The sequence below is a fragment of the Cebidichthys violaceus genome, unplaced genomic scaffold (genome assembly GCF_023349555.1).
Source record: "Cebidichthys violaceus isolate CVI_PGR_0920_01 unplaced genomic scaffold, fCebVio1.0.p SCAF_13, whole genome shotgun sequence".
In the NCBI taxonomy this organism is placed as follows: domain Eukaryota; kingdom Metazoa; phylum Chordata; class Actinopteri; order Perciformes; family Stichaeidae; genus Cebidichthys; species Cebidichthys violaceus.
Window position 1 is genome coordinate 15,553,664 of NW_027176296.1, and position 27,428 is coordinate 15,581,091.

The 27,428-nt window shown below is 44.2% G+C and overlaps 1 protein-coding gene across 1 annotated transcript in view; it reads right to left on the bottom strand.

Annotated features, from left to right (window-relative positions):
* The window catches only part of tgfbr3 (transforming growth factor, beta receptor III), a 62,056-nt gene extending 37,406 nt beyond the window's left edge, over nt 1–24,650 (bottom strand). The window contains exons 1-3 of the mRNA XM_068707904.1: nt 24,442–24,650; nt 20,959–21,129; nt 7,071–7,243 (exon numbers count right to left, since the gene is read on the bottom strand). Of these exons, the coding sequence (XP_068564005.1) occupies nt 7,071–7,243; nt 20,959–21,019 (234 nt within the window). The 5' untranslated portion in view covers nt 21,020–21,129; nt 24,442–24,650. The remainder of the gene's footprint in view (nt 1–7,070; nt 7,244–20,958; nt 21,130–24,441) is intronic.
* Nucleotides 24,651–27,428: the final 2,778 nt, after the last annotated feature.

Here is a 27,428-nt window from a genome sequence, read left to right on the forward strand (position 1 = left end):
GTGCGATGGGGACGCTACCTGGAGCCTTTTTTTTCCCCGCTGAGCCGCGATGGCAATCAGTCTGCACGCAGTTCGAGCGCACGAGCTGCGAGAACGCAGCCTGGAAAAGACGGCAAAGTGAGACGGGACCCGCTGGATAGCAATCTGTGAGTGATATGGCAGAATGGCAGGACATGCTGAGCAAAATAACTCGGCATCCAGGCGGGGGTCAGGAGGACAGACCGAGATAACGCTCTGATTACAGTCAAACAGGAAATAAAGTCAATTTTTTTGTGCAACAAAATTGTATTTATGTATATTTATTTATTTATACACCAGGGTTTGAAACCTGAGTTCCATCTGACAATGTTAGTGCTGTGATTTCATTGGTAATATCTGTGTGTGCAGGCACAAATAATGGTTCATAATATCACTTCCATTTCAAAAGGGCCACACAGCCAGTTGTTTAGCTCTGGGCTGATGTTCCATTTGTGATTTCAGCGCTTCCTTTGTGACTTTGGATGTTCTACCTTTTATATAAAATGTATTCACATCTGGAGATCTCCAAGGAGAAAAAAAAACATTGTCCTAGGGAGCAAAAAAAACATGTGACTGCATAACATTCGGTAATCCTTAAAAGCAAGTTTAAATAAAAACATTGCTCTGTGTGTGTTTGTGTGTGTGTGTGTGTGTGTGTGTGTGTGTGTGTGTGTGTGTGTGTGTGTGTGTGTGTGTGTGTGCGCGGTTGGTCTTGTGTGCGAGCCCTTCTCTTATCTGACACTGTGCTCTCGCCAGCTGTTTGTGCCCGGTGAGCTCCTCCAGCTAGTCACTCACACAGTCGAAAGATATCCGCGAATTCCTGCCGATAAAACAATCATCTGCTCTGCCTCACCCTGATTCGGAGCCAGTGGCCGTGTTTGATGTTTGCCTTTTTGGTAAGCTGATTAGAGAGAGATGGCAGATTGGCGCTATCACCGGCCCCTTATGTTTATTTTCTGCCCCATCACCCGGCCGTATCCCCAGACAGGCCTCTTGCTTTGAGTCGCTTTGTTTTCTGCTCCACGGTTTTGCAGTAACCGGGGAACTAGGTGTCTGCCAGAGTGCCAAGCTCTGCATCAGCACACATGTGGTGGTGGGGGTTTGTTAGCAGGGTGCAAAAAGGCCACTTGAGCATGTGACAGGAGGAACATATGGAAAAATGTTCAAACTTGATACCTACACCGTTGAAAACAAAGTTGCGGGGGGAAAAAAAAAACACACTTCAGGATGAGGTCATTGTTTTGGTAGAGCTTAAGTGGCAAAACACCAACACCTTCAGGTCAACAGCCAACCGGCAAAAAGATATTTTGCCTCGAAATCCCAAAGGGTTTAATTAAAGCTTGGCTGAAACTTGAGCAGAGAGTCGAGTTAACAGCAGAGCTCCCCTAGACTGTAACTCTCCTTCTCTCTCTCTTTAGAAGATTAGATCTTTTTTATACTAATCCTGCTTGAATTGAATTGTTTGAAAATGTGAAAATGATTCCAGCATTACTTGAGGAAATCACGACCCACGCGAAGCCCCAACTTGGCACTGCGGCCTCTACTCTGACTTGCCAGCCCCAAGCAGTCGCTTTACTAGTCCTGTTCCAGGATACCGTCTCTCAGCGTGGTCTCACACTGAGAGGCCCAAACGGGTATAAGACAGAGAAAGGGGGCTTCTGTTTCTTTGATCAGGACCATTGGAGCTGAGGAGATCATCACTCTGTTTTTCAGACAAATGTGAATACCACTTCAAATAATAAAAAGAGAAATATTGTACAGGCGAGCCAGCGTCGTTACTGGTCATTTTACGGTTATGAATCTATAAAACAAAACAGCCCATTGTCTGAAGGAGATGTTGAGTAAAAATCTGGAGAATGTATGATTAAAAAAAAAGGAGAAAATTGTTGGTTTGAAATTGCAAACTGGCCAAATAAAGCCAGCCCAAAAATCTCCCTCATTGTGGTCTGGCAATGCTCAGTGGGCGTTGTGTAAGGTGGGTCATTTCAGACTAAAAAACAAAAGGACCAACGGACCTTTTCAACAGCAGACTATTTGAGTCGTTATAGTAGGAAAAGCACAGGTGGAATTGATGAACATTAGCAATGACTCAGCACCATTATGTATTCCAGTGAGACGGCACAATCCTAGCGCCTCTCTTCAGTGGAACGCAGCCATCGTTAATGGTATTAAATACACTCTTCTAGAAATACTACACTTCTCCTGAACATCTCATTGAAATCAGTTTCTAACAAGACAAATTTAAAATGTTCTAACAAGAGTCTAGAGCCAAGCTAGCTGCTTCGTGATTCCGTGACTAGGCTTTGAGATAAATGCTAATGCTGGCATGCTAACATGCTCACAACGACAACGCTAACATGCTGATGTTAAGCAAGAATAATGTTAAACATGTTCACTATCTTAGTTTAGCATGTTAGCATGCTAACATTTACTACAGCTGATATTATTTTTATGACATTCATCAACCTCATGGTTGCGCAAGAGGAGAATTCAGGGGATCACCAAAGTCATTAGGATACATCATCTGGGGACCATGAATGTCATCAGAAAATTGCTTAGGAATCCATTTAATAGTTTTTGAGATGTTTCAGTCTGAACCAAGGTGGTGGATCGAACTTCACTCGACTCGATCAGTCTTCGTCAAAGCTTGCAGCTTACAATGTGGCAGCTCAAAATCCAAAGGAAGAGCAACAGAAAGCTAGATGAAGGAAGACGATATGAAGGATCAGACATTTGTCAAATGTACATGAAATAACAGCAAGCACAACGTAGAGGTACAAGTAAACTGAGACTGAACCCATCATGAACGACACAGGGCGTTGCATGAAATTGGTTGTGCCACACCAATAAGGACGTACTCACTGGCTCATTGGTGGACATTATGAACCATGACCGGTCAACTAAATACTGTGCTTGAGCAAAGCAGCTGGGATGCTGTACTTGACTTCAGTCATTTGATTTGTGTGAGGGAATGCTTGCAAAACTAGACCGAGCCCATTTCCAAATTCATTTATTTTATGTTGATACAAGAGCCTGACAGCAACACCCTTGTTAAATAAAATGGGCACTGATAATCATACTTTAATTAGGGCTGCATCAAGAACAATACAAGAAAACCTATTCATGACTCCATTTGAGCTTCCACCTAAATCCAGCACGGCTATACTTTCACCTAAGCAGCTGAGCACATGGCTTGTACATCACTAGAATACTATCCAAAATATTATGGTGGGTATTTCTAGCTTTGGGCTCCTTGAATGAATGATTAGCATATTTCCTCCTTCTGTTGTGTTATGCTACGGTGACTGCGGGCCCCTGTGAGGGTGAGTGTATCCCGGGCGAAGTCACTTCTGAGGTGTTCTGTTGCACTTAATAACTCAGCTGCGGTCTGTGTGTGTGTGTGTGTGGGTGTGTAGGTTGGCCCGGAGCCAAAGTGTGTATTCTGAGTCAGGTCCAGCTGTGCATTTCTCTCTGTGGATAACAGCTCGTACCCCTCAGCTGAACGGGTTCCCCGGTGCAGACAGGAAACAATTCATTGCTCTCACGTCTTCACTGGAAACACGGGAAAAAGTGAAAGCCGCCACCTTCACACGTGGTGAAGCAGGCCTCACACGTCGCAGCCCACAACCACGTGATCCCTTTTGTCTGCATTAGTGCGTGTACACACCCGCGCGCAACGGCGGATTTTATTCCCCCGACCCGGCTTTCGCAGACACTCGGCGATGAGTCACTGGGGCACATCGTGTTCTCCGGCACACAGCCAGTCACAGCCACAGGCACCTCTTGTGCTGCAGGCCGCCGTTCAAAACATCCAAATGCAGTCGGCTCTGGGGCCCGGACACCCGCTGAGGTGAGGAGGAGCGCTCCGGGATCAAATCTACAGAATCACACGCTGACCGGGCAGCTCTCCGCTGACTTTGAGAATAAGCGGAGGATTACACATGTGACAGCAAACACGGGAAAAGACCCATTACCGAGAGTGAACTCCATTTGGACGCTTCCAAATCTCACAGCCAAAAGCACTCAAATACAAGAAATAGTTCAACATTTTGGAAAATACCCTTCTGGCTTTCCTGTTGGGATTTCTCGTGTCTCTACACTAAATACGAAGCAACACATCCAGCTGTATACATAGTCATAACTTAGCACCGACATCAGTGATCGGCACAAACTGAGCTTACAGAAGGACGGAGGAGGAATGGATCGTGAAGTTTACGTGAGCGGTTTATTTCGCCGTGAAACTGGGATGCTGTTGGAATCCACTGTGACTCTTGTGAATCCAAAGTGACAGCAGCTGTTTACCTTTGCAAAGGATCAAGACATACACTTTTCAGAGCCACCTTTCAAACCTAAAGGTTTAAAGAGTATCCCTTTAAGAGAAGTGGATGTGGAGTTTCATGGTTTGTTCAAGAAACCTTCCACTGGAAGAGACGAACCTCCTTACTTTACTTGTTTTCAAGTTGCTTCAGAAATCAGGACTATGTTTAATGCTTCAGACTGTTGAGCAAAGATGAATAATAAAGTGCACTGTGGTCCTTTTTTCGCGGCCTCATCCTTGGCCAAATGTGGCCAAGGATGCTAAACATTTCAAGATCGCCTTCCTTTCAATTTGTAATTTCCTTTTTCCCCCTCTGGATTATCACCTCCTCCTGTCTCTAGAGATCACAGATCAGGGTCGGTTTGTGTCAACGAGACGACAGCGTGACGCACTGCGTGCCCTCCAACTCAAGTCTTGTCGAAGGCTGAGCGCTTCAGGAAGAGGCTGCTCGCGTCCGATCTAGGCCGATCTGTGCCCACGACCCAGGTGGAAACCCAGTCACGGACCAGAGTGTGGATCTTATCTTATCGCGAGCAGAAAACTCACGGTACGAGCTTCTGCCGGGGACACCTAATCTCAACCAGAGCTGGGGTGACCTTCCAACCACCAAGGCTGTGGGCAGAGGGGAGGGGGGACACACACACACACACACACACACACACACAGACAGCTGGATGTCTGCCTCCTCCGCAAACGTCCTCACTTGACCACGGAGGTGACGGGTTACCAACAGCTGGAGAAACTGACTTGTAGAGATGGATTTCACAGAAGGTTTTACCGGACTATCTATTACAGTTAGGCAGCGAGCGGTCATTCACGGAGCTGATTATTACATACACCAAATGCAATTAACGTTGGAAAATAAACACGCCCATTCCTCATTGTTTTTAGATGCATTACATTCAGCACAGAGCCAAAAGACACAAATTCAAAAAAAGTAACAAAAGCATACAAATAGTCCGTTTCACCACCTCGTCAGCTGACTGTAGTCTTGAACCCTTACCTGGTCCGTCACTACCGTCACAAGGGTCCCTCGAGAGCAAGTGAAACTGAGATTCAGACAGCCAGTCTCAAGGGTTGCGGCAGCTTCAACAGCAGCAGAAAAAATATGGTTTGAGATTGTTTGACTTTCTGAAGTGTCCTTATGGCACAAATTTAAAACAGAAAAAAAAGAATCCTTACGTGAAAACTCTCTTTGCTCTATGTGAGGATTGCACTCAACAAGCTGTCCCTTAAAACACCACTCAATGGGTCTAAAAATAAAACCCGGTTCGGTTTGTTTCGTATGAATATCGATGTGTCTAATCATCTTTTTTCTTTTGTCTCCTTTGTCTACGTTTGTTAACTTTTTCCTTGCGTGTGAAACAAAATCAGTGCATTCTTAATAACTGTGACGTGTTGGGTATTTATGCAAAAACAACGCGCTATAATTCAATAAATACTGATATTAACTGGATTGCACTGCTTGTCTGTAGGGCAATGAAAAATAAACTTTGTAACTTTATTCAAGCAGGGAAAGTATTGCACCATGTTGGGCCTGATTGCATTGCATCTCTGCAATGTGTCTTTTCTTTCGTTGCAATGTCAACGCTGACACAACCTCCCACTCAGCCCTGCGTGAAGATTGCAATCAAAAACATCTGTCAAACCTCAAATGTAAAAGAAGCCCCGTCACTGGTTCAACTCATCCACATTACGTCGTGTGGCGTAAACATGAGGGATTACAACAAAAAGACAAATCCCTCTCATTGTTATGATCACAGCACTCTTATCGTTCAGGTTCAGAACAAGCACAGCCTCAGAAAGCAGAGTCATTGCTAGATTTACCTGCTGAGGCAGCAAACTCAAACACACTGTGTTTCTGTGTATTTGGCCTTGGGGATGTTTAAGCCTGCATCAGCAGCAAAATTGCAATGGCAAGTGTATACATGCTGCTTTTCACACCGCTGTGACTGAGGGGGATGGGAACGTGGGACTGTTTTTAGGTGTTTCGAAGGCCGTGGGCCCCGTGATTCACCCTCAAACTATGGCTATGGCGGCCCGCCACGACACGTGCTGTATAACACCTGAAGACAGGGAGTGGTTTCAAAAGCGCCATCGAACCCGTGGAACAATCACAGGAGATGTGCTGACAGTTTGAGTGAGCGCGCCGGAGAGAGTGGTAGGAAAATACCTGCGTGCAGACATCTAAACGACTGACTAATCAGAGTCTTGTTTTTTCACCCCCCTAGAAAGTCACGAGTTAGGTAAGGTAAGCTCATCTGGTCATGAGGTCTACTGTACCTCCATTTTTAAGTGTCGCGAAATTGAAGAATTATGTGCTTTTTTTTCCCCAACTGGTTTGGAGCAAATAAGGTAGTCAGAGGTTGGCGCCATGTTCTACGCATGGCCGTGATCCGCAAATAAACGGAGTAGAAGAAGTAGAGGCTGCGACCCGAAAAACAAATGTACAATAGAAAAAAAGGAGAGGAACTGGTTTCAACTGGGCCAGTTTGAATGGTTCCTTCATGTCTACTGGTGTTGGCCATGCTTCATGTTGTCCCGGGACAAAGACTAGCATTAAAATAGGCCCCAGGTTTAAAAAAATACCAAAGTTGCACTGTAATGTTAAAAAAAACACTGATAGTAAAAATGTTTTCCGAGAAATGTTTTCCCTACGTACTATTTTGGTTCGCTGATTATGGTGGCAGACAACATGACTCCAAGTTTAGATCTTTTACTCAGAATGACTCACGTCTGGTCCCTCTGGAGCTAGTCCTCTCAGGTTGACGATGTGGACCTCCTGAGGGAGGCCCGTGGTGCCCCGGCTGGCGCAGCCGGACATGGCGGTGAAGCTCTTGGACGTGGCCTGGACCGGGTGTCCCGTCCCCACCGGCAGCAGCTCACACGGGCTGCGAAACAGCGGCCCTGCGGTGAAGAGAAGGAGAGCGTTGACTCATATGTCGTAATGATCACCTCCTGAGTCAGTCGTCATCTTTCCAACAAGTCATTCGTAATGAGTTTTTATAAGTAAATCCTCATTGTGAAAAGCAACTAATACGGACAAATGTTACTTAAACAAAGCAGCAGACGCTCTATAATGTAGGTTTCTCCTCTCGAGACAATGTAGCGTCTCTCAGTGTGACCACCTATGAGCTGAGTAACATGTGAGACATATAATCAAGCATTCCAATTTGAATCCTCTTAAGGCAATTTTGGCCGTTTTTATTTTCTCTGAATGGTCAAACTGGACATTTTATCGCTTAGGAGGAGAACCAGACTGTACACTCAAACAGCGCTCCGTCCTCCAAAGCCTGTCAGCAACCGTGAGCTGTGGCCTTCACTCAATGCATATTATTATTATTATATGCTGCTAAACAGAACAGACTGTTCAAACGAAGTTTCGTTGTATAACATGCAATGACAAATAAAGAAATCTAATCTAATCTAATTATTGTTCCCAGTATGGAATTTGGGCCAATAATTACATCTGGTAAGATGGAATTCTTTCTCTACTGTGACTGAATACGGCAAAAATATTACCATCACAGGTAGATAGATGCATTTGTTTAAGTTGTAAGCGCTTTAAAAGAGAACTAAACATCAACGTCTGTTTACAGGGCTTGGGTAGTGCTACTGTATCTGTGAATATAAGCGTTATAAAGCCTTTAGCAGTCCTTTTGCATTGTGGGTAATGTAGGCCACAGATTTTGACATGATAGAGGAATGCGTGGAATAAAAACAGATGTTTTCTCTGGCTCTGATGCACAAACATAAACACAGGTCTTAACTAAAATGCTCAGCTGGCTGCCTCTCATTTTGGCAATCCTACACGAGTAATGTCATCGGGTATCAAATCTGATTTGGTCCTAATTTCATCATCAGTGATCTTTATTGGCCATGAAATTCCAGAAAAGGGTTAGGGATGGACGCGTATCATCTCCCATTTGCTCTATAGCGGCCACGACTAGAGAAAACAGTAAGTGAGCAGCGACGCTCAGTCAGTCGGGTCTCCGTCGGTGTTTTGTCTACTGTAATGAACAGTTTTGGTGACCTGTGAACGGCCTGGGCCGCTTGGCTCACACGAAATAATTCACCCGACGTTCACAGGACGGCGCTTAACGTCCACGTTTGCTCTCGCATGATATGAAACTTCCGTTTCAGCCGCGAGCTTTCAGGTGGTTGACGGGCTTTCTTTAGTGCGAGCTTCTTCCTGTTCTACGTCTGTATGAGCCACTTACTCGCATTCAGGGTGTAACACAAGCATACAGCCGTCTCACATGAAGCCAGGGCGGCAACAGGAACACAGCGGCGAGGTTCGAGCGAGGCACCGAACAGCCCGTTTCCATTAGAGCGTCACGTATACTGCGAGAAGGTCCGAGGCCAAGTTTTTCTTCCTCACGAGGTCAGACCTTGTGTTTTAGCCCACAGCCCTGTGCCAGCCGAGGCCCCTCTCACATTTCAAACACATCACGCTAAACGCGCAAAAGGTTGCCAATAGCAATCAGATGGAACATTTGGAAATCATTAAAAGTCTGAGTGAAAGACGGTTAGATAACAATGTTTAACTCTCCGCCGACCGACTCCAAAAACACGGTGCCTCAACAGCGGGGTACAGCTAAGGGGGAAACGTTGTTTTTTTTGTTGTTGTTGTTGTTGCTCAGAACACATATCTATTGTTTTTGCATTCCAGTAAGCCTATGGTACATCGGCATAAAGCCAGAGATTATGTATGGATAGCTCCCCTCTCCTTGTTGTGAGAAAAAACAAAAACAGAGGCTTTATTGTTACCATATTTGTCTCTTGAGACAAATCCCGAGCCCTTGACAGATGTCTCAACGTGAACTTTGTGGCGCCTCTTATTGGGAGCGTACATATATAATAAAGCAAGCCGTGGGTCTTTTTATGGCGATAACAGGACGAGGCTTCTTAATGGCAAAAACCTGTGGTGCATCAATATTTCAACCCCCGCTTTAACCCCCTCCCTCCCTTTTCCTCCCAAAGGACCGACGTCTAACCATGTCATCAAGCCTCACTCCCACAAACACGTCTGAGGGCACTCCGACTCACTTTTTCCCCTCACACACGGAGAATAACAAACAACTGCCAGACAAACAAAGAAAAACGCAGTTCTTTCTGGGAGACTGCCAAAACATTACAATACGGATTGGGCAATGATCGGATTTTTTATTTTATTTTTTTGTGCTTAAAAATACAACAGAAAAGGGTGGCTTCTGGGAGAAAAAAAAAATGTACCACATAGATAGAAAAGTAGGTTTAGAGTCTAAGAGAGGCGAGTCTGTCTATACAATACCTCATAGGCCTCTATGACATTATCCATAGATATTAATGGTCCCCAGAAGATGATTCCTGATCATGACTACCACACAACTGAGAACATATGTGGAATAAGAACGCAATTTATGCAGCAAAATCACAAACATCCGTGACGCGAGGCTATTTCTGATACATTGGACGGATTTTGAAATTGAATAAAACGGTAAAGACCGATCAGAAGATCGCTGATCTACATCGACCGATGCTGCTTCCAGCAATCGGCCCCAAAAATCCTGATCGAAAGCCCCTTAAAGTCACCTTTAAACTGATGTAGCTAACGTTTGTAGCACAAGGTTGTTCATCTCCAGAAGACATTTGGAGTCATGTTTATTGGCATCTGATGAATAAAAGTCTGCTGTTCAGTGCTGGGCAGGTACAGTGAGTCTGTCAGCGCTATTACCCTAAAAAAACAGCTGCCTGTTGCGTCTGGTAGCTACGATCACGAGGGCCGTGAGAATGAACTAACAACAGGTAGATTGAGGGCAATTAAACAAAAAAAACGTGAAGAAAACAATCCTATTTTATATATTGATGCTTTCAAATGAACCGTGCATGTTTACTGTATTACATCAGGCCTTCACCACTCATTCAATTGTTCTGTCTAGCTCCATCACATGTGTTATTACCATCAGCCTACAGCATCAATGGACAGGAACAAATTGTTTAACAGGAGAAAAAAAAAACGCTTGCAAGTGTTGGCTGTGCCACAGCTTTGTATCTTCTGTCACCACATCTGTCTGTCTGTCTGTCTGTCTGTCTCCCCCCCCCCCTCTGTCTCCCCCTCCTCTCCATGTTTCCTCGGTCAATCGATGGAGGACAGAGTTTGTCCTGTCCAGCTGCTACGAGTGCCTTTTAGCCGGCCAGGCCAAACGCCCACAGCGGAGGAATGAGAGATGCTGTTGTTTGGTCTGCCTGAAAAACAAGTCCAGCCAGACACTCTGCAGACTAGAACACCAGCGCCGCCTTAACCCAACAGATACAGACAAATGGGACGTTAAAATGGGATACTCCAGCTGTAACAGTAATCGCCCAGATTTATTGAACGCCGTCAAGAGTCACGAGAGTACCAACTGTATGAGAGGCGAAGGGCAGAGAGTGTAACCCTAACTGTATCCTGCAATGAAATATGCAAAAATTACAAATCTGTTGTGTCCATCTAGACGTCTTTATAGCTTGCAGCTCACCACTGCTGGTACCTCAGTACTAAAATATTGTGGTAAACTTACCGGACAACTGTATTGCGGTAAGCTACAGACTAATGTCTCCAAACCTCAGCTTGATACATTGACAATGAGGAAACGTGATGCATTACCAGAAAGGTAATTGCAGTGCACATTTTGGGATTTACGTTCATTTTGAAAACTCAGCGCTTCATTTCCCCAAAATCTGATCCGTGGTCTCCATCGTGACATAAAGATGAATGATCCTAGACCTTCATTATACTGTACATCAATCTCAATCCAGTCAAGCAGAGCGTACTGAGCCTGCAGACAATCCACAGAAGAAGAAAAACCAGGAGAGCTCCGATACCAATTTCTTAACTTTCAATTCATTTCGTTGACAGGCATGGAAGGGGAGTAAAATGTACATTAATTTAATTCAATTTCTGTAAAGATCTGTATTTTTTGTTATTGTTATATTTGCAAAGTTATGAACTTTTACATTATGTCTTTTTCGAGTCTCAGAAATGTTTGAATCTGCTCTTTGAGCTTTGCATGCTGGGAGTTGTGACACAGTTTTAACGATCTGAAATGATCTGACACAAAAAAAAAATGTTAAAAACCATCTGAGCAAGACCGGGTACCACCCACCAGCGTGTTGTGCTCTGCGGTACATTTCCAAATCTTAATATCTTAATACTTCTTCCAATAATAGCTGCTTGGCGATACTCAGTATCTGGTATAAAAGTGTTGGATCCCGTCACACATAGTAATAAAGCCCCTACTGTATAATAACTTCACATTTGACCTGTCTTACTGTGCAACGTAGAAGCTAAATGAACTGGAAAAATGCCAAAATGTTCTAAAGAAACGTATGCGATGCTGAAACTTTCCTGTCGAAACGTATTTGAAACAGTTTTTCTATTGAAAAAAGTTGAAGCGGAAGTAGCAGTCAAACTACAGGTACTGAAGTGAAGTGAAGTGCTGAGACAAGCAGTTCAGCTTAAAGCGCTGAATAAAGTTTTTCCTCGGCGGTTCATGACCTGTGTGACTCAAGACGTAGAGGACATGGACATGAAGGACTTGTGACTGACACGCACCTTAAAGTACCTCTTGTTCTCCCAACCACCCAAAGTGAAATGTTTATTTCTTCAGTTGTGCCTTTTTTTTTAGGGGGATCCTAAGTATACACGGACCGATTCTAAGAGCAACACTGGATTTGGCATTACAAGACCACGTGCACCAGGAATATATTTTCTGTAACGAGATATTATCGTCTTTTATTTATTTACGTTGCCTCAAATGCACGCAGGCTTGACTGTGATGGTGTTGGAGGTAAGACAGGAAGTGAACATAGTAAATCCAAAATGAAAGAGGGAGCATTGCATAAATACTCACCCTTGATATATTTAAACAATGAGAGATCCAGACGGTGATGTCATTAGACACTTTGGCAGCCTCCTTTTGAACTATTACCTCTTTTATGATTTAAGTGCTGATATTTCTTTCAGTTATGTTGTAATCCAGTCGATTCCAACATGGGATCAAAGGACGGGGAAATAATTGTATTTAATTTAGTTGTACATCCAGTGAATATGTTGGCTGATGTCCTATTAAAACACATTGTACATTAATCATGTGGTTTCTGTCATTACTCCACTGACTTAATGGATGGAACACAAACTATTCCACTGAGAAGATGAACATAAGAATGGAGGGAAACAAACTGAAGAATGCCTGTATTGTTATCCACATCATATATTAAAATTATTAGATAAAATAAGAAAGTATTTGTTCATATTTGGCTGAAAGTATTAGACAAATTGTCCGCAGTGCAAATATTGTGTTTATTACAACTTGAAAAGCAGTGGATCTCTTTTCTCTGCTTGAACATTATAGTTAAAACTCTGGACTCAATATGCATTTTAGATAATTATCATCATTTGATCTATAAAATGTTGTAAAATACAGAATCACAGTTTCCTAAAGCCTTTCTTCAAAAGACTATTTCTGCCCAACTAATAGTCCTAAAACGTTAAAATATTCAGTTTGCTATCACATTAGACAAAGAAAAACATTGAACTGTCACAATTAAGAAGCTGGAACTGGTGGATATTTAGCATATTGTGCTTAAAATAATTTAATAAAAAACAAACCAATTATCAGAATACTTTAAAAATGAATGAATCGTTTCAGATTCAGACAAAATAATACATTTTTTATTATGTATAATCCAAGCTTCTGTCAGTTTCAAAGTTCTATTTTAATCTTTGAATTTCAAACTGAAAGATTACCAGAGTAGAACCCTTTCTGTTGGGTGAATGTATCAATGCAGTCCTCTCCTATCTCACCGGAGACAAACACTTTGTTGCCTTCCACACTGAGCCAAGACTTGGGCACAGGAAGTGACGTCAGTCTGTGTGCCAGTTAGGGACAAATCTGATGTTCCCACAAAGCCATTTCCGAAGATAAACAAACTGAACCTCCCCCCCTGTGTGTGTGTGTGTGTGTGTGTGTGTGTGTGTGTGTGTGTGTGTGTACACATCCTCACATGTCGAGTTTTCCCAGTATTAGCATGCAAGCTAATCGTGTTTCTCCAGATCCATGAGAAAGTGAAAGCGGTGCAGATTACCTCGCACATGTCGACAGATAACACAATGTCATGATTTCCTATTGGAAAAAGAACAATATTGAAACTGACAGTTGTCCAATAATGCAAAGATATAGCAAGGCCCATTTAATGAGAGTAGCACGAAGGGGCCTCTCTGTTTCTATACATCTCCTCCCTATACCTGAGATAAGTTCCCATATGAACCACAGGATTAAATGAATCCTCTGGTCTCCTTTCTGTTTCACTGCAGGCCATGATTCCCATGAACTACGCAAAAACCAGTTTAGGGAACGTAATATTCTGCCCGCTTTTGTTTTCCTAAGGGGCTTTGGACTAAAAGAATCGCTGGCTCTGCAGTGTTGACATTAGCGCAGCCCACTCACCCCTGAACCTTGAGCCACTACTACAGGAAGTGAGTAAAGCCTTTCATAAGGGCAGTGTAGGTTCACTTCATTGGGCTGCCTCTGAAGAGGATTTATCTCTCGAAGGCATAAGAGGAGGAAGCTGGAACGGGATGAAGGGAGGAGGGAACGGGGTGAGCCTGAACTCCACTGGGGAAGTCGTAAACTCACCCATCAAAGTGTGGAATCTGAAGTTGCATATCCTGCAAACCTGTCTGGAACTCAATATCACCCGAGCACGCTCCATTGGTCATCGGCAACTGACAAAAACGGCTAAAAGACGAGTTTAAATGGATTCCATTGTATTTATAAGGGAAATGTGGAGCAAACGTAAAGTATGGATATGCACGCGAAGATTTTTAAGTATATTAACCGGCGTTCATACAATACATTACATCCGTCAGTGGAGGGTGCCATTAACAATGCATTGCACTGATAATAATAATAATAATTCAGGAGAAATCTGAATGCTCTTTCCTGCATTTATATACATGTTTATCAATGTAGTAAATTATTAATGATGTGGTTATCTTTCCATGATTATTACAGTTTAAAAACAAGGCGACGTATCTACAGCCATGCTTGTTGGTTTATCTGTAATTGATCTAAATCAACATATGAAACTATTCCGTTTGATAAAGCTACAGTAGTTGACATGTTACAATGAAAGGCAGCTAAAACACGTTCCTGTTAGTGACAGTGAGCCTTGTTACTATTCATCCGCCCTGACAGATGAAGTGGGCACCTGTTGGTAAACCATCACCATTAGTTGAAACAAAACAAAAAAAAACAAAAAACCTGACCAATTACGAGCGGCATAAGAAGCCCCGGGCGAGCAGGGGAGATGGAAGCGGGTACATTTCCCTCTGCCTCTGAATGCAGGCATAAATCAGAGGGCTCTGAAGAGATGGATGACAAGGCTAATTCCCAGAGGAACACAGGAGCCACTGTGTAAAGTGAGACAGCTGAGCATGTGTGCTTACGACTAAAGACTTTGCTGGCTGTGCTGTCACTGTACGTCTTTACTGATGGGTGCTGACATGTGCTGTCCGGACCGATAATATCAGAGAACAAACAAAAAAAAAAAGTTGTCAGGGAAACAAGAAGTGGCTGCTCGCGTCTCTCAAAAGCAGTAAATGGTTAAGTAGTCGAGTATCCATGTTCAGGATCAGTAAACGAGAGCTGTACAGTCTGGAGTGTAACGTTCAGAGTTAAGAATGTAAAACATGAAAACTACTCTGCAAAACAAATACCCGTCCGTCCATCTGTCCCCCCCCCCCCCCCAGGTTACAACCATTAGCTCTGTTAACACTGTTAGCGTGGCTAGCGCTGTTCGCTCTGTTAGCGCAGTTAGCTTCTAGCCAGTGGCTCAAACATCTCTGTGTTCAGAGCCGCCTGTGTGGGTTGTAGCTGTCGTGGTAATGAACCCGTCAGTCACACATTGCATTAGATCGACGGATGCAATGCGGCGTTGACATACCACAAGTGGACCGCATCGGCCATCAGCTCGTCAGTACTTAGCGGTACTGGAAGTACCCGAGCAGAAGTGCCTTCCCGGGTTAAACGGGGAGATGGAGAGAAATGGAGGGCAATCTCCCTCATCAATCATTGATGGCTGCAAAAGCCATGTTCTCAGACAGCAGCTCGGTGGGGGGGTGGGAGGGTGGAGGGGGGGTTCGGGAGCGGCCGCTTCATCTGCATTCACAAAGATTTAAGCCCAGTCGGGTATGCAGGGAGGTGTGACCTCGGGTCACTTGTGTTGTCCAACTTCATAGCAGCCTCATTCCATTTGTGTTGGATCGTCTACCTCAATGTGCAGCATTTAATATCAATGATGGAAAGTCAGTATGTTGGACAGGCGGGCGTGAAAGGCTAGCCGGAAGTTTGACGGACGCTTGGAAATTCCGAAAGCCACGGAACGGAAAGACGTTTGAAACACGTGTTGTAGAGCCTCCACAACACTGTAAATCACGATGCACTCACGTATGCAAAAAGAGCCTGATTGAGCCGTTTCTGTTGGGATTTTGTTCCCCTTTTTAAAACATTAATCAGATAGAACCCCCAAAAAAGACGTCCTTCCTGTGATCCTGTGATATCTTACAAAAACATCACCACTCAGATGCGATAACGGGGGCCTCTGAGAAGCAGCAGGTTGCCATCAACAGAAAGCAAAGAGAGAAACAATGGCGGCCCTTTGTGCCAGCGCGAAGGAGCCGGCGAGGTGAGAAAGGGCAAGGCGGACAGCGTTTTCACACGAGCTGGAAGGGGACTACATTCCTCCGGGGGTTCTTCATCTTCAGGAAAAGGGGGAGGGCGAGAAAGAGAAGAATGACTTGTCAAATGCCGCGCTGCCGTCGTGTTTTAACACGTACAAAGGACGCTGGGGAGGCCTCTTCACTGAGACAGCTCACAAACGGAAAAGTGTGACTACAACAGTTTGAACAGTCACCAGACAATAAATACGCTATGAATAGAATACAAAGATAGCACATGGTATATGCGATGCTGACGGAGTGCCACACATGTGCAATACAGTGATGTGCTCCTAAATGGCCACTTATATAAATAGGTTTTTATTTTATTGTGCAGATGCTTCAAATAACGACGGGGCTGTATTCCAGCTACCATAACAGCCTATTAAAGTGCTTCTTAAAGGGCATAATGTCGCTAATGGTTATTCTATTCCTACAACAAACAGATACCGTCTGTTAGAAATCTGAAATCAAATTTTGAAAAACAAGTGGAAAAAGAGATAATTTCTAAGAGTGAGTGTGTGTGTGTGTGTGTGTGTGTGTGTGTGTGTGTGTGTGTGTTTGTGATCTAACCCAAATGTCTGTTAGGGTAAAGTAAAGGGCCTGCAGCCATTTTTTGGACTGACACTCTTGTTTTTGCCATTCCAAATCTGGGACACGGAGTTTCAGCGGCACTCATCTGGTGGAGAGGGAGTGGGGAAGGTGAGGCCCCAGGAGGGGCCGGTCCACTGAAAGACACCACCTGGAAGCCTCCGGCTAGGATCCCATATTAGGACTTATTCTGCAGATAAAGAGTCGTGCGCTGAAAAGTTGGCACCTCTGCAGCCTCATTAGGTAACTCCACTTCTAATAAACGCACACGGGTTATGGGCGAAAAATAAGAAATTACACCTCATCCAATACGACGCGATAGCACAATTTATTTTGTTTTCTTTCCACGCTGCTTCCGAAGGTTATCTGAATAGAGGGAGTCCAATTTTGTACAATTACTCTCTCTTTCTTCAGTGAAGTCACACTCCGGATGACTCTGTTACTCTAACTCTCCCCAGCTCCAGTAGCTTTTCGTTTCTCTTTTTTTCCTTTTTATATAGGGCTGTGAAACACAATGGAAAGCGCACGATCTCCACAGCTGTCTCCCATTACTGGCTTTGACCAAAATTATTTACATGCCTGCTTACTGGAACTATGGAGAGAGAGAGAGGGAGGGAGAGGGAGGGAGAGTGAAGGGGGAGGGATTGGGTTTACTCCAGCAGATTTGCGTCAGCGTCCTCTTAACGAGCGGCTGATGAGATATGAAAGAGCTGGACGGAGATACGAGTCTCTCTGTGAAGACCTGTCTGCTCATTCTGGTTCCAGAGAGTCAAAGTGAACCAAAGTCAATACTCCACAATCTCATTTACACACTGCTGTTAATTAAGCTGGGTGACCTGTATTCAATAAGCAAAAGACACAAACAGGGCCGTGGCGACAGTGCTGTTGAGATAAAGGCCTCACCACAGGGGGGTGGGGGTGGGGGTGGGGGGGGGGGCAGAACTGTAATTAGACCCGCGGGACTCCTGTTGCTAGGTAAACATCCCGACCACTGGGCCTAGCAGCCTCTGCCTCTGTGCTGCGCCGCTCGCATGAATCGCGGGGCAACATCTGGATTTATAGCGCGCTGGAAGGGACTCTTGTCGGTTTGGCACGCTGTGCGTGTGTGGAGTGTGTCGATATTTGGACCAGACGACCCACGCCAGCGCCTGCCTCTCTCCAACCCCCCCCCCCCCCCCCCCCCCACACCCCCCACACCCCCCACACCTCTCACATTACAGCGGTTGCGCAATGCATTTTTTAGGCAGTCCCCCTCTCGCTGGCCCTGTGAAAGCATTGTGTGTATAGAGACGAAGCTTTTGCTCATCCGTAAGGGGGGAAAACATTTTGAAAAAAAAAATAACTTTTGGCATCACAGTGGCCGGTGTCTGCCAAGAGTATACAAGGATGAAGGCCGAAGAGAAAGTTGTTTACGTTGCTGTAATAAGTCGAACGTATACGAGCTGTGATTGTGAGCACAATTCAATTCCCTTTTTCCAGTTATTGTTTTATTAACAATCCCGCTATAGGACTATGTGGTCCCACAATGAGCAGCTGAAGACAGATCTGCACTAATAGCTCCATCACTCATCAAGCCGACCCATAAGCAAAACCAGGAAAGGCTATAGGAGGAGGAGCAGGAGGAGGAGGAGGAGAAAGTGCTCCAGCAGTGTGTTTTTCAGTGAGTCACCAGCCCGGCGTTGTGCCTCCAGTATGAACCAGCATCCTGCCGGTGCTGTTCCTGGCCAGCGCCTCAAATTAATACCTGGCAACGGCTCCTGCAGGACTCTATTCCACAGCGATACCCAAACTCAGCCCAAATGTCTTCACAAAGTAGCTGTTTTGGCAAGCTGGGGAGAGGCAACCACAAACTGGTAGTAAGGGATATGGAGGACAAAGTTATAAACAGCTAAAAAGAAAACAGAAAAACAGAGCGAAGCAGCAGAACGGAGCCTTGAAATATGGACGTCAAGGTGCTCTCGGCTCGACTTTTAAGAGTTATGGGAGGCCCAGATCCTGGATAGCATTACGCTGAGAGAAGACTCATCGCAGACTAATCTAAACATTACGTAAGAGCTCTCCTGACAAGTTTAGAGGGCAGATGTGACTGTTTACACAGATGCTGCGAGATGATAGAAATAGACAGAAAGACGTGAAAGATAGGCTGAAGAGGTAGTGTGAAAAATAAGGAGGGCAAAATTGGAACGCTTACCGCTGAGAGTGAAAGTTAATTTTGGCCAAATGAAGGTGGAAGAATGACTTTTAGATTTTAAAAATGGGTTTCCTGGACTGTGCTTTACCCATTCAGCATCTGAAGGTTTGTCCGTGAATCAGTGAGTTCACTCGCTGCCAGCGCACTTTTTGGGGGAAAGGGCATTTGGTTGACTGTCTGTAAATATCTGTCCCTTGTGACACTGTACAACAATGCGCTGAGCCGTACGAGGAAGAATTTAGAGGAAGACTTCGTACGCGACTTCATTGTGTTGGAGATCCTGGCATTGTGGTGGAAATGATGTTTTGCTCTACCCACGGCGCATGCCGACGGCACTAGCTATTGTTTGAGGGAAAAGTCAGCTCTGTGGAGTGGTGGTTCAAGCCTCCAGAGAGCAGAGGAGAACGTTTGAAAAAATAATGACCTATGGCGGCAATCAGACTGAGGGCACGGAAAAAAAATAAACGCAAAACACTTTTTTTTCCTATACGCGGCACGCCTCCTACCGGGGGTAATTATCCCCGATCCAGAGACGACACGCAATGCTGCGGATTAAAGCTGGAGCGAGCTCAAGTCCAGAGACGTAGATTGTGAAACCGCTGCTGAGTGTTGAAGCCAACGTGTTGCTTTCATTAGATCAAAATTGACTTTAGTTACTTTAGGCCTCAGATTCAGCTGTACTCTTGCTGTGTCCCAAAAATCCATAGTAACTGTATACAATATTTGATGTATACAAACGTCTAATTGACTGATTTTAGCAGGTAGTACACAAGAAAAAACATCCTTATTGTCTTATGCTAACTGGAAACGATGCAATATGTGTGTCGTTGCACTTCAATCAATCAGCAACTTCAGACGGTCCACAAAAAAAAAAAAAAAATGTTTTTTTGAATATTTTCTGTATTATTTCTTTTTGTTTTATGGAATTTTTATGGAGCTATCTCACCGCTATCCACATTTTATGTTGCTGCCATGAGTGAAAAGAAATCCAATTTTCCTTTTCTGCATTGCACTGTGGTGAAATAATGCAAAGCTACAGCACAGTGTGAACATACTACATCCTGAAGCCTGTACTGTACTGCATGGAACGTGGACACAGCTTCTGTGTTTAGTGCTAACGTGCTAAGCTAGTGAGCATGTTAAGCATTATACCTGCAACACACCAACATGTTGGCATTGTCATTGTGAGCATGCGACACTGTGTTTGCGTTTTAATTATTATGTCACAGTAGTAATTAACAAAAGAATAACAAAACTGACTTTCTGTGAGGGTTATTATAAGATTTGATTATTTCAAATCATCATTGCTTCCTGCAGCCAGAACCATTCTCAGCAATGAACAGAAACAAGCAGAGCGATCTTAAGAGGACAGAGTTGACTGTGACAGAGTGAAGCAAGTGGTGTCACAGATAAAAGTCTCAGCACTCTGGGAGCCTGTTGCTCAGAGTCACAACTACCTATTGGGAGTATAAAAGGTCACGAGAAGCATGGCACATTCCTGAAAGTGAGAGGTACAGTATTTCTCATCACTTAGATAAAGTTCCTATGGGGTGAGCAGTGACATCAGCAGAACCCGACAGGAACTGATGTGACACATTGATAACGTACATGCATTTCCTGCATCAGCCTTTGTAACTATTTTCACTCTCTCGCTCTCTCTCTCTCTCTCTCTCTCTCTCTCTCTCTCTCGCTCTCTCTTTTTGTTTTGCCGGTTTTGAACCGCTGTCACGTTGCGAGGCATTTGGCAGCATCTGAGCCTCCTTCCAATCAATCTGACAGATACGTGTCGGCCCGCTGACTGTTTGTATTCTCAGATTGAACTTGTCAGCACTTTCTTAAATGTAAATCCCCCTTACTCACGGCTCTTGACAAGCGCTGTCTCGAAAGGCATGCTGGGAGAAACAGTGGAAAATCCCTGGGTACGGGGCGAGGTTTTGGTTGTCTGACAACACAGCGCTGCAGGGCTCGGTGCACAGTCAGTGTCTTTTTTTTAATTCCTGATACCAGAGTTGCACAGGGTTTTGACTTTGGCTCCTACCAATGAGAATTCTCACGGATGTGTATCTGATGACTGCTTTTGCGCCACGTGTAGGAACTTACCTGCAGATGCCAGGCAGAAAACCGCAAGGAGCAACAAGGGAATGGGGAGTCTTTGAGCCATCCTGCAGCTCCCAGTATGAGGATGCTGAGTGAACAGGCACTTTCTCCTGCTTTTCACGAGGGCTTCCTTCTCTACGAAGCAGTCGACAGGAAGTCAGCGTCAAGCTGCAGCTGCAAAGTGAACAAAAAGTAGAGAAAAGTCAAGGAGAAACCAAGGAGAAGGGGGGGGGGGGGGGGGGGGGTTGAGCGTGGCCACACAGCGGGGGACTGGGCTCAGCTTAATAAAAACCCCGTGGGTGTGATGAGATGAGACGAGAGAAGCAGAAGTTTGGAGCCCGGGGGGATTAATCCGGGAGGGTTAATTGGGGGGTCATGCATCCTGCGACCACCTTTCCCTCCGCCCATGGCCAGTCAAGAGAGTGTGTGTGAGGAGCGTGGGACGGCTGACTGGCTCGCCGGGTGTGAAACACTTTGGAACATGCCACAGGTTATTACGGCGCTTTAATTGAGAGCGCCAGGAAAACAGCAAAACGCTCCGGTGGGGTCTCGAGTAAGCGGCTTAGCGCCACCGCGCTAATCAGCATGACGTCGCCTCAAGCTTTCGCTGCAGCAATCTGACCTCAGACACGGACTACACAAAGGGTCCCGTTACTCCTATACACCGAGGATGCTCAACCGACCTGAAAAAATGAATGTGTAAACAAACAAGTGACATGTGACTTCAACTAAAATGTTGTTTTTTTGCCAAGAAATTTGTTTTTTTTTTGCTCCGAATCGCAATGTTCTGTACTATAATTTGGTTGGTGCAACACCTGTGAAGGTGGGCACTAAAAAAAAAAAAAAAAAAGCGGCCACTATATCACTTAATTTCCAATGGTCACACGTCGTGCAGAACGCATTGAATTGCACCCATATTTACATTTATATTGACACATTTTGGTGTTGTTTATTGTGTAATATGGTGTGTTAAAGGCCTTTGGTCCCGTCTGTTATTACGGCCCTCCTTACATCAGCGATGTAGCGCTGAGGTCATCACTACCGGTTACTGTGAGATTTCACATTCTGGTCATTTGACATCACCACTTCTGATTTTTGACTTTTGAAAGCTTTAAAGAAAAGAGGAAGGACATCAGATAGTATTGACACTGCATCAGTGCAGGGAGCAGTGAGGATCAGAGTAGAGAAGCAGAGGGTTTTCAGACCAATACATTTGTACATTTCGACCCTATTATATCCAAAATAATAGAAGGCCTTCTTAATTACAACAATCTACGCCCAGCAAGGATCAAAGGGGGATTATTGAAAGATCAAATTGGTACAAATGTATCCTGGTGTATCATTTTCAACGGTATGTTTTTGGGCTCTGACTAATTCTTGTTACAGAGAGGTTGTAATATTCTTTTTGGAGAAAAGTCATACAAACATTGTCTGAATCTGAGTGTTATCTGATTCTACAGACAACACAGTAGCTCGAGTTGAATGTCAAACCCGTGTAGAAAAAAAAAGGTGTTTAAACCAGTTTAAAGAAGATGTCTGCGCCTGCCACAACGGAACTAACAGATGTGCCCCTATGCACTTTCAGCGAGTGCCCTCTGTTTTTGAGTTACGCCTCTACTCGACCTTCATCTCCTCTCTGACTCAACGAAGGCAAACTGTGCTGTTGGTGTGAGGCGAAGACCAAATTCGAGGGAAGGCCGAGAGAAAGCAGTCTCCTGCGCTGTGGGTCGCAAATTGAAATACCCGATTCCAAAAAAAAACGAACCGTTAAAGTCACAGTCAGGGCCGCAAAGCTGACCTTCTCCTAACTTGTTTTGGGTCGAGTGTGCAGGGTTTTTTTTTTTTTTAACCGCGGCGCTGGTTTTGTTGCAGCAACAGCTCAAATCACCTCATGTGACTTCTCTTTAACCCCGGCCGTCTAAAGCCGAGAAACTATTTCACCCAGGAGGAAGATCTGGAAAGTCCATCAAAACACGCAAGACCCCGAAACGCACCGCACATTACGGAAACCCAGCAACATACTTGTGGTCACTTCCATGTTAAAGGCCCTGGCTCGTATCTGTGTCATCACGTGCGCATATAGCTGCACTAAAGTGTTGGTCGGTCCGGAGGGCATATACTGTGTTACCGTAATCACAAAGACATGAGTGAGGAGAGCAGCGGCACAAAAGGCTGAGGCGACGTGTGTGTGTTTGTGTGTGTTACATGCAGCCTTTTGTGGTACAATATTAAGGTCCTATGACGTGGTGAAGGGACCTTAAATGAGCTCTTCTCCTCCAGGCTCAGGCCTAACAAACCACCAAACCTCCCACTCCTTCCATCACAAAAAGCCCCTCTCTGACTGACAGTAAGCCCTTCACCACAGCCTCATTTGTGAGCAGAGCTAGAGACCCTGTGGCCACACACTACACTGTGCCGCGTGACACCCTGGACTGACTTCACACCCTCACAGCTGCGCATGATGACGAGCACCTTTGTGAAATGAGTCACACCATGATCTTTGACACACGTGAACTATAAAACAAGTCCATTTTGCTTCTGTCAAAATACTTCATGTATGTGACTTTAGAGTATTAGTATTGAGATGCGATGTCTGTCGACTGACAGAAAATCAATATGCAACTATTTTAAGAATATATATAAATGTCCAGCTTCTCAAATGTGAGGATGTGCTGTGACGTAATTTGAAAACATCACCGTGGGCCTTTAAAAAAAAAAAAAAAAATGTCTGACTTTTCAGACAATACAACTCAGCAAGAATCCATCGATTAATGGATAAAAACTCAGCACAATAATTTATGAATAACAATTGCTACTTGCAGCTCTGTATTAGGCCTAAATGCAATTGATTGGTATAGATGACAATGTTGCATTCAAATGTCTCTCCCTCAACTAACCTACAGTAAGGCTACTGGCGATACATTAGTGCAGCACATCGGATAGATAACATTGTTAATTAGTGTCAATTTATCTGCACTGTGCTTCTCCAGGGTCCAAAACAATTCCAAACATTATCCTGGTATTAGTGGCAGTAAATACGCCGCGAATCACCAGCTTCCAAAAGTCAAAGAAAGTCCCGGTGACCCTGAACCCATCATATAAGAAGTCACGTTTCATCCCACTGGAGCGTATCTCCACTTGAAGGGAACACCTCTGGACACGCTGTTTACCTGTGTCGCGTGTTTATTTCCCCGTATTCTAATTTTTAAAAAAAGTGTCCCCAAAAAAAGCAGACTTTAGCTAAAGTAATAACCTGTAACGTTAGCTTCGAGACGGGACGCTGCACGATGTCAACGCATTCAAGAGGCAGACGTCCAGCTGGATTTATGGGCGGTTGAGTAAACGCAGTTTAGTTGGAGAATAATATATATATTTGTAACAGTATTCACAGACACCGTGCACAATGGCAGTCTCTAGATAAACCGTACTATTCTAGAAACAAGCTACGGTTAAGTGTGAACAATTCAAAGCCCCTTCAGAACGTACCATGAAGAGTCTCCAGAAAGTGTGGCAAGTAAACTTGCTTGAAGTTGAAGTCGCTCCGGTGGATGCGGATACAACAGTCGTTCTTCTCTCGGCTTTTGCACTCACACAATCCCGTTCTTTCAGACGAAGCGGACGTGATGTACACACGCACACACACGAGCAGCAAAAAAGTCTGTGTAAACAGCCCCTCTCGCTCAAAGTTTTAAACACTTCACTACTATCTCTCTGCTTTTCTTCACTAGGGGCTTCATTAGGGGGGGGGGGGGGGGCGGGGCGTAGAGGGAGGAGGCTGAGACCGAGATGCGCGAGCTTCCCAAAGCGGGGCGCACGGTCTCCTCACGAGCCCCTGCACGAGCGGCAGCAGGTCCTTCGGTCGCTTCTTCTTCGTGACGCACTTTAGTCCAAAGTTTAAGAATGCGCGACAGTGTGCTGAAATGCCTCAGCGCTCCGTCCCCATTTACAGTGCAGACAGATGTGCAACTCAAGAGAAAACTTAAAAAAAAAAAAAAAAGTGTTATTGTGTAGGGTTGCTATAGGTCACTCTTATCACAAGAGGGCCCTCGGAGCGATCTCTATCTATATGGGGGTCCTTGATGCCAGATTATGGCAACGTCTGGCTGAGCAAGAGTCTTTTTTACTAATCATTGCACACTTACATAACTCTGCTGTGCACTTGAGCACCTGTTGCTGATGAAAGAGGGCTTAAATATCTAGCTTACTGTTGAAAAGAAGATAGTGAGAATGTAGGGCGATGCATCTGCATGGGAATTATATCATTCCGGTTAAGATTTTAACTAACAAATAGTCGCAACATCCTGCATTTAAGTACAATAACTGCTTTTACTTGACTTGAGTATTTATGCTACTTTGCACATATCACATTTGAAAGGAAACTATAGTACTTTTTACTTTACCACATTGATTTACAGATCAATGCTTAATTAATTGCTTTAATCTATAGCACTGCTATTCAAAGACAGCAGTGCTGGTTTCCAAATGGGATGCCTTGTGGACCAAGATCTATATTTACCGTGTATTTTGAATCATGTTTGACCACATAAAAAACAAGGCAAACATTTACAGAACATTGAAACATCAAAATCACCACATTAAAAACCCTGTTAGATTGTTGGATTGATGCGGCGCCAGAGAGAAAATCACTAAGGAATGCTGCCGCTTTGAAAGAGCTAAATATAAGTAACCATTAGTGTATAAAGTTGTTTAAATGAGTATAAGATTTAGCATTTAAATGAAGTAAAAACACGGACTGCTGGGCGGATCAAACCCCCCCAAAAAAAATAATTAGAAGAGAAACAAAAACTTTAACTCCCAGCTATCTCTTGGCAGCTGTACCTTATCCATCCATCCAACAATTATTCTTTTCACAATACATATCATAAACAGCATAAATATGTATGTATGTATATTTATGTGCATATTTGGCATTACAATTCAATCAATATTATTACTCTGTAGTCGTACGTTTTGTGCACTTCAAAATGTGTAGTTAGAATAAAGGAAATACTGCAAGTGACCTTTGACCTTCGTGATGATTAGACCATAAGAAACAACACTTGCAGACTTTAAGTGGGAATGGAATTTGACACAAGACAGTCACTGTCATGGCTCACTGGGAAACACTAATGTTATCAGTAACGCCTGTGCTTTTTCTAATATGACAAGTCAAGATGTCTGCTGTTTAAAAGGCCTTTATGCACACAGACACGCTCGACAACTGGGCCTTACTATTTACCATCAAAGGAGTAGGAGCAGTGCAGACTGGGCCATGTCCAGGCTTTGGGTTCCCTAAGCAACATCTGTATGGGCACCACTGGAGATGCTGTGATTAAATACTCAGGTGAATGGAACAGTAAACCAGGAAGTTCATATCTTTATTGACATAATCTGTTGCCAATAACAGACATCTGCAGCTTCTGGAATAGCAGTCATCAAGAATTGTGAATTTCTCGGTGTAGTGGTTTGAAATGCTCAAATGGCGAGTGGATAAAGCAAAAACGACCAATCTGAAAGTCATGTTTCCATATGGAATGGTTATGGAGGTAATTTGGTTATTTTGTTGTTTATGTTATGTACATGTGGGTTGTATATGGGTTATCTTTGGTTGCGGAGAGAGGAAAGCACATGGTTACATCACATTAATATGGCAGATGCGTTTGCTCAAAGCAACTTACAATAAATTAATTTAAACTTCCATAATAAGTGCACTCACCCTCCTATAAATTATTGCTTTTGATTTAAGCCAAATAGGAGTTCAGAGTAACTTTCTTCTCATACGAGGACGGATATTATTGCATATGTAAACACAATAAACATCAATTGCACATGGTGGCTTCTCTCGTGTTATATTTTGGGTGGCTTCAAATATTCGCATGTGAAAAAAAAACGAGCTCTCACAAGACGTTTTTGTCACGCGCTTTCAACTTTCACCACCCCACCAACCCAAATCACAAGCACTAAACTGTGTGCATAATGATTTCTACGTGTGAAACCTCTCCAGGAACAAACACCGACTGCATTGCTTTGCTGTGATATCAGACTTCCAGTGAAAAGAACATGCCGCGTGACTGGGTGCAACATAAATGTCAGCTTAGTGATTTACCGCTAACGAGATGGCACCTGTGACAAGAAGGAAGGAAACTTTTGTTGTTGAAAAACACACACACACACACACACACACACACACACACACACACACACACAGACGCTGCCGCTTCTGAGAGCTGACAAGGAAAACGCTCAAAGGGATCAAATTATTTTACATCTCATACATATGCATGTCTCCGTTAAAGTGTTCCACTTTGTTTATTTGCACTGTGTTAGGGTTGTGAATACAGCTGAGAGGAAGGGGAATAGAAAGCGTAACAGTGCATCAAAGATACACACAATCTGAGGCATCTTCACGTTCCATTAATGTAACCGCAGTTCTTGAGTTGGTATTGACCCAGTTGATTGCACTAGCTGTCAAG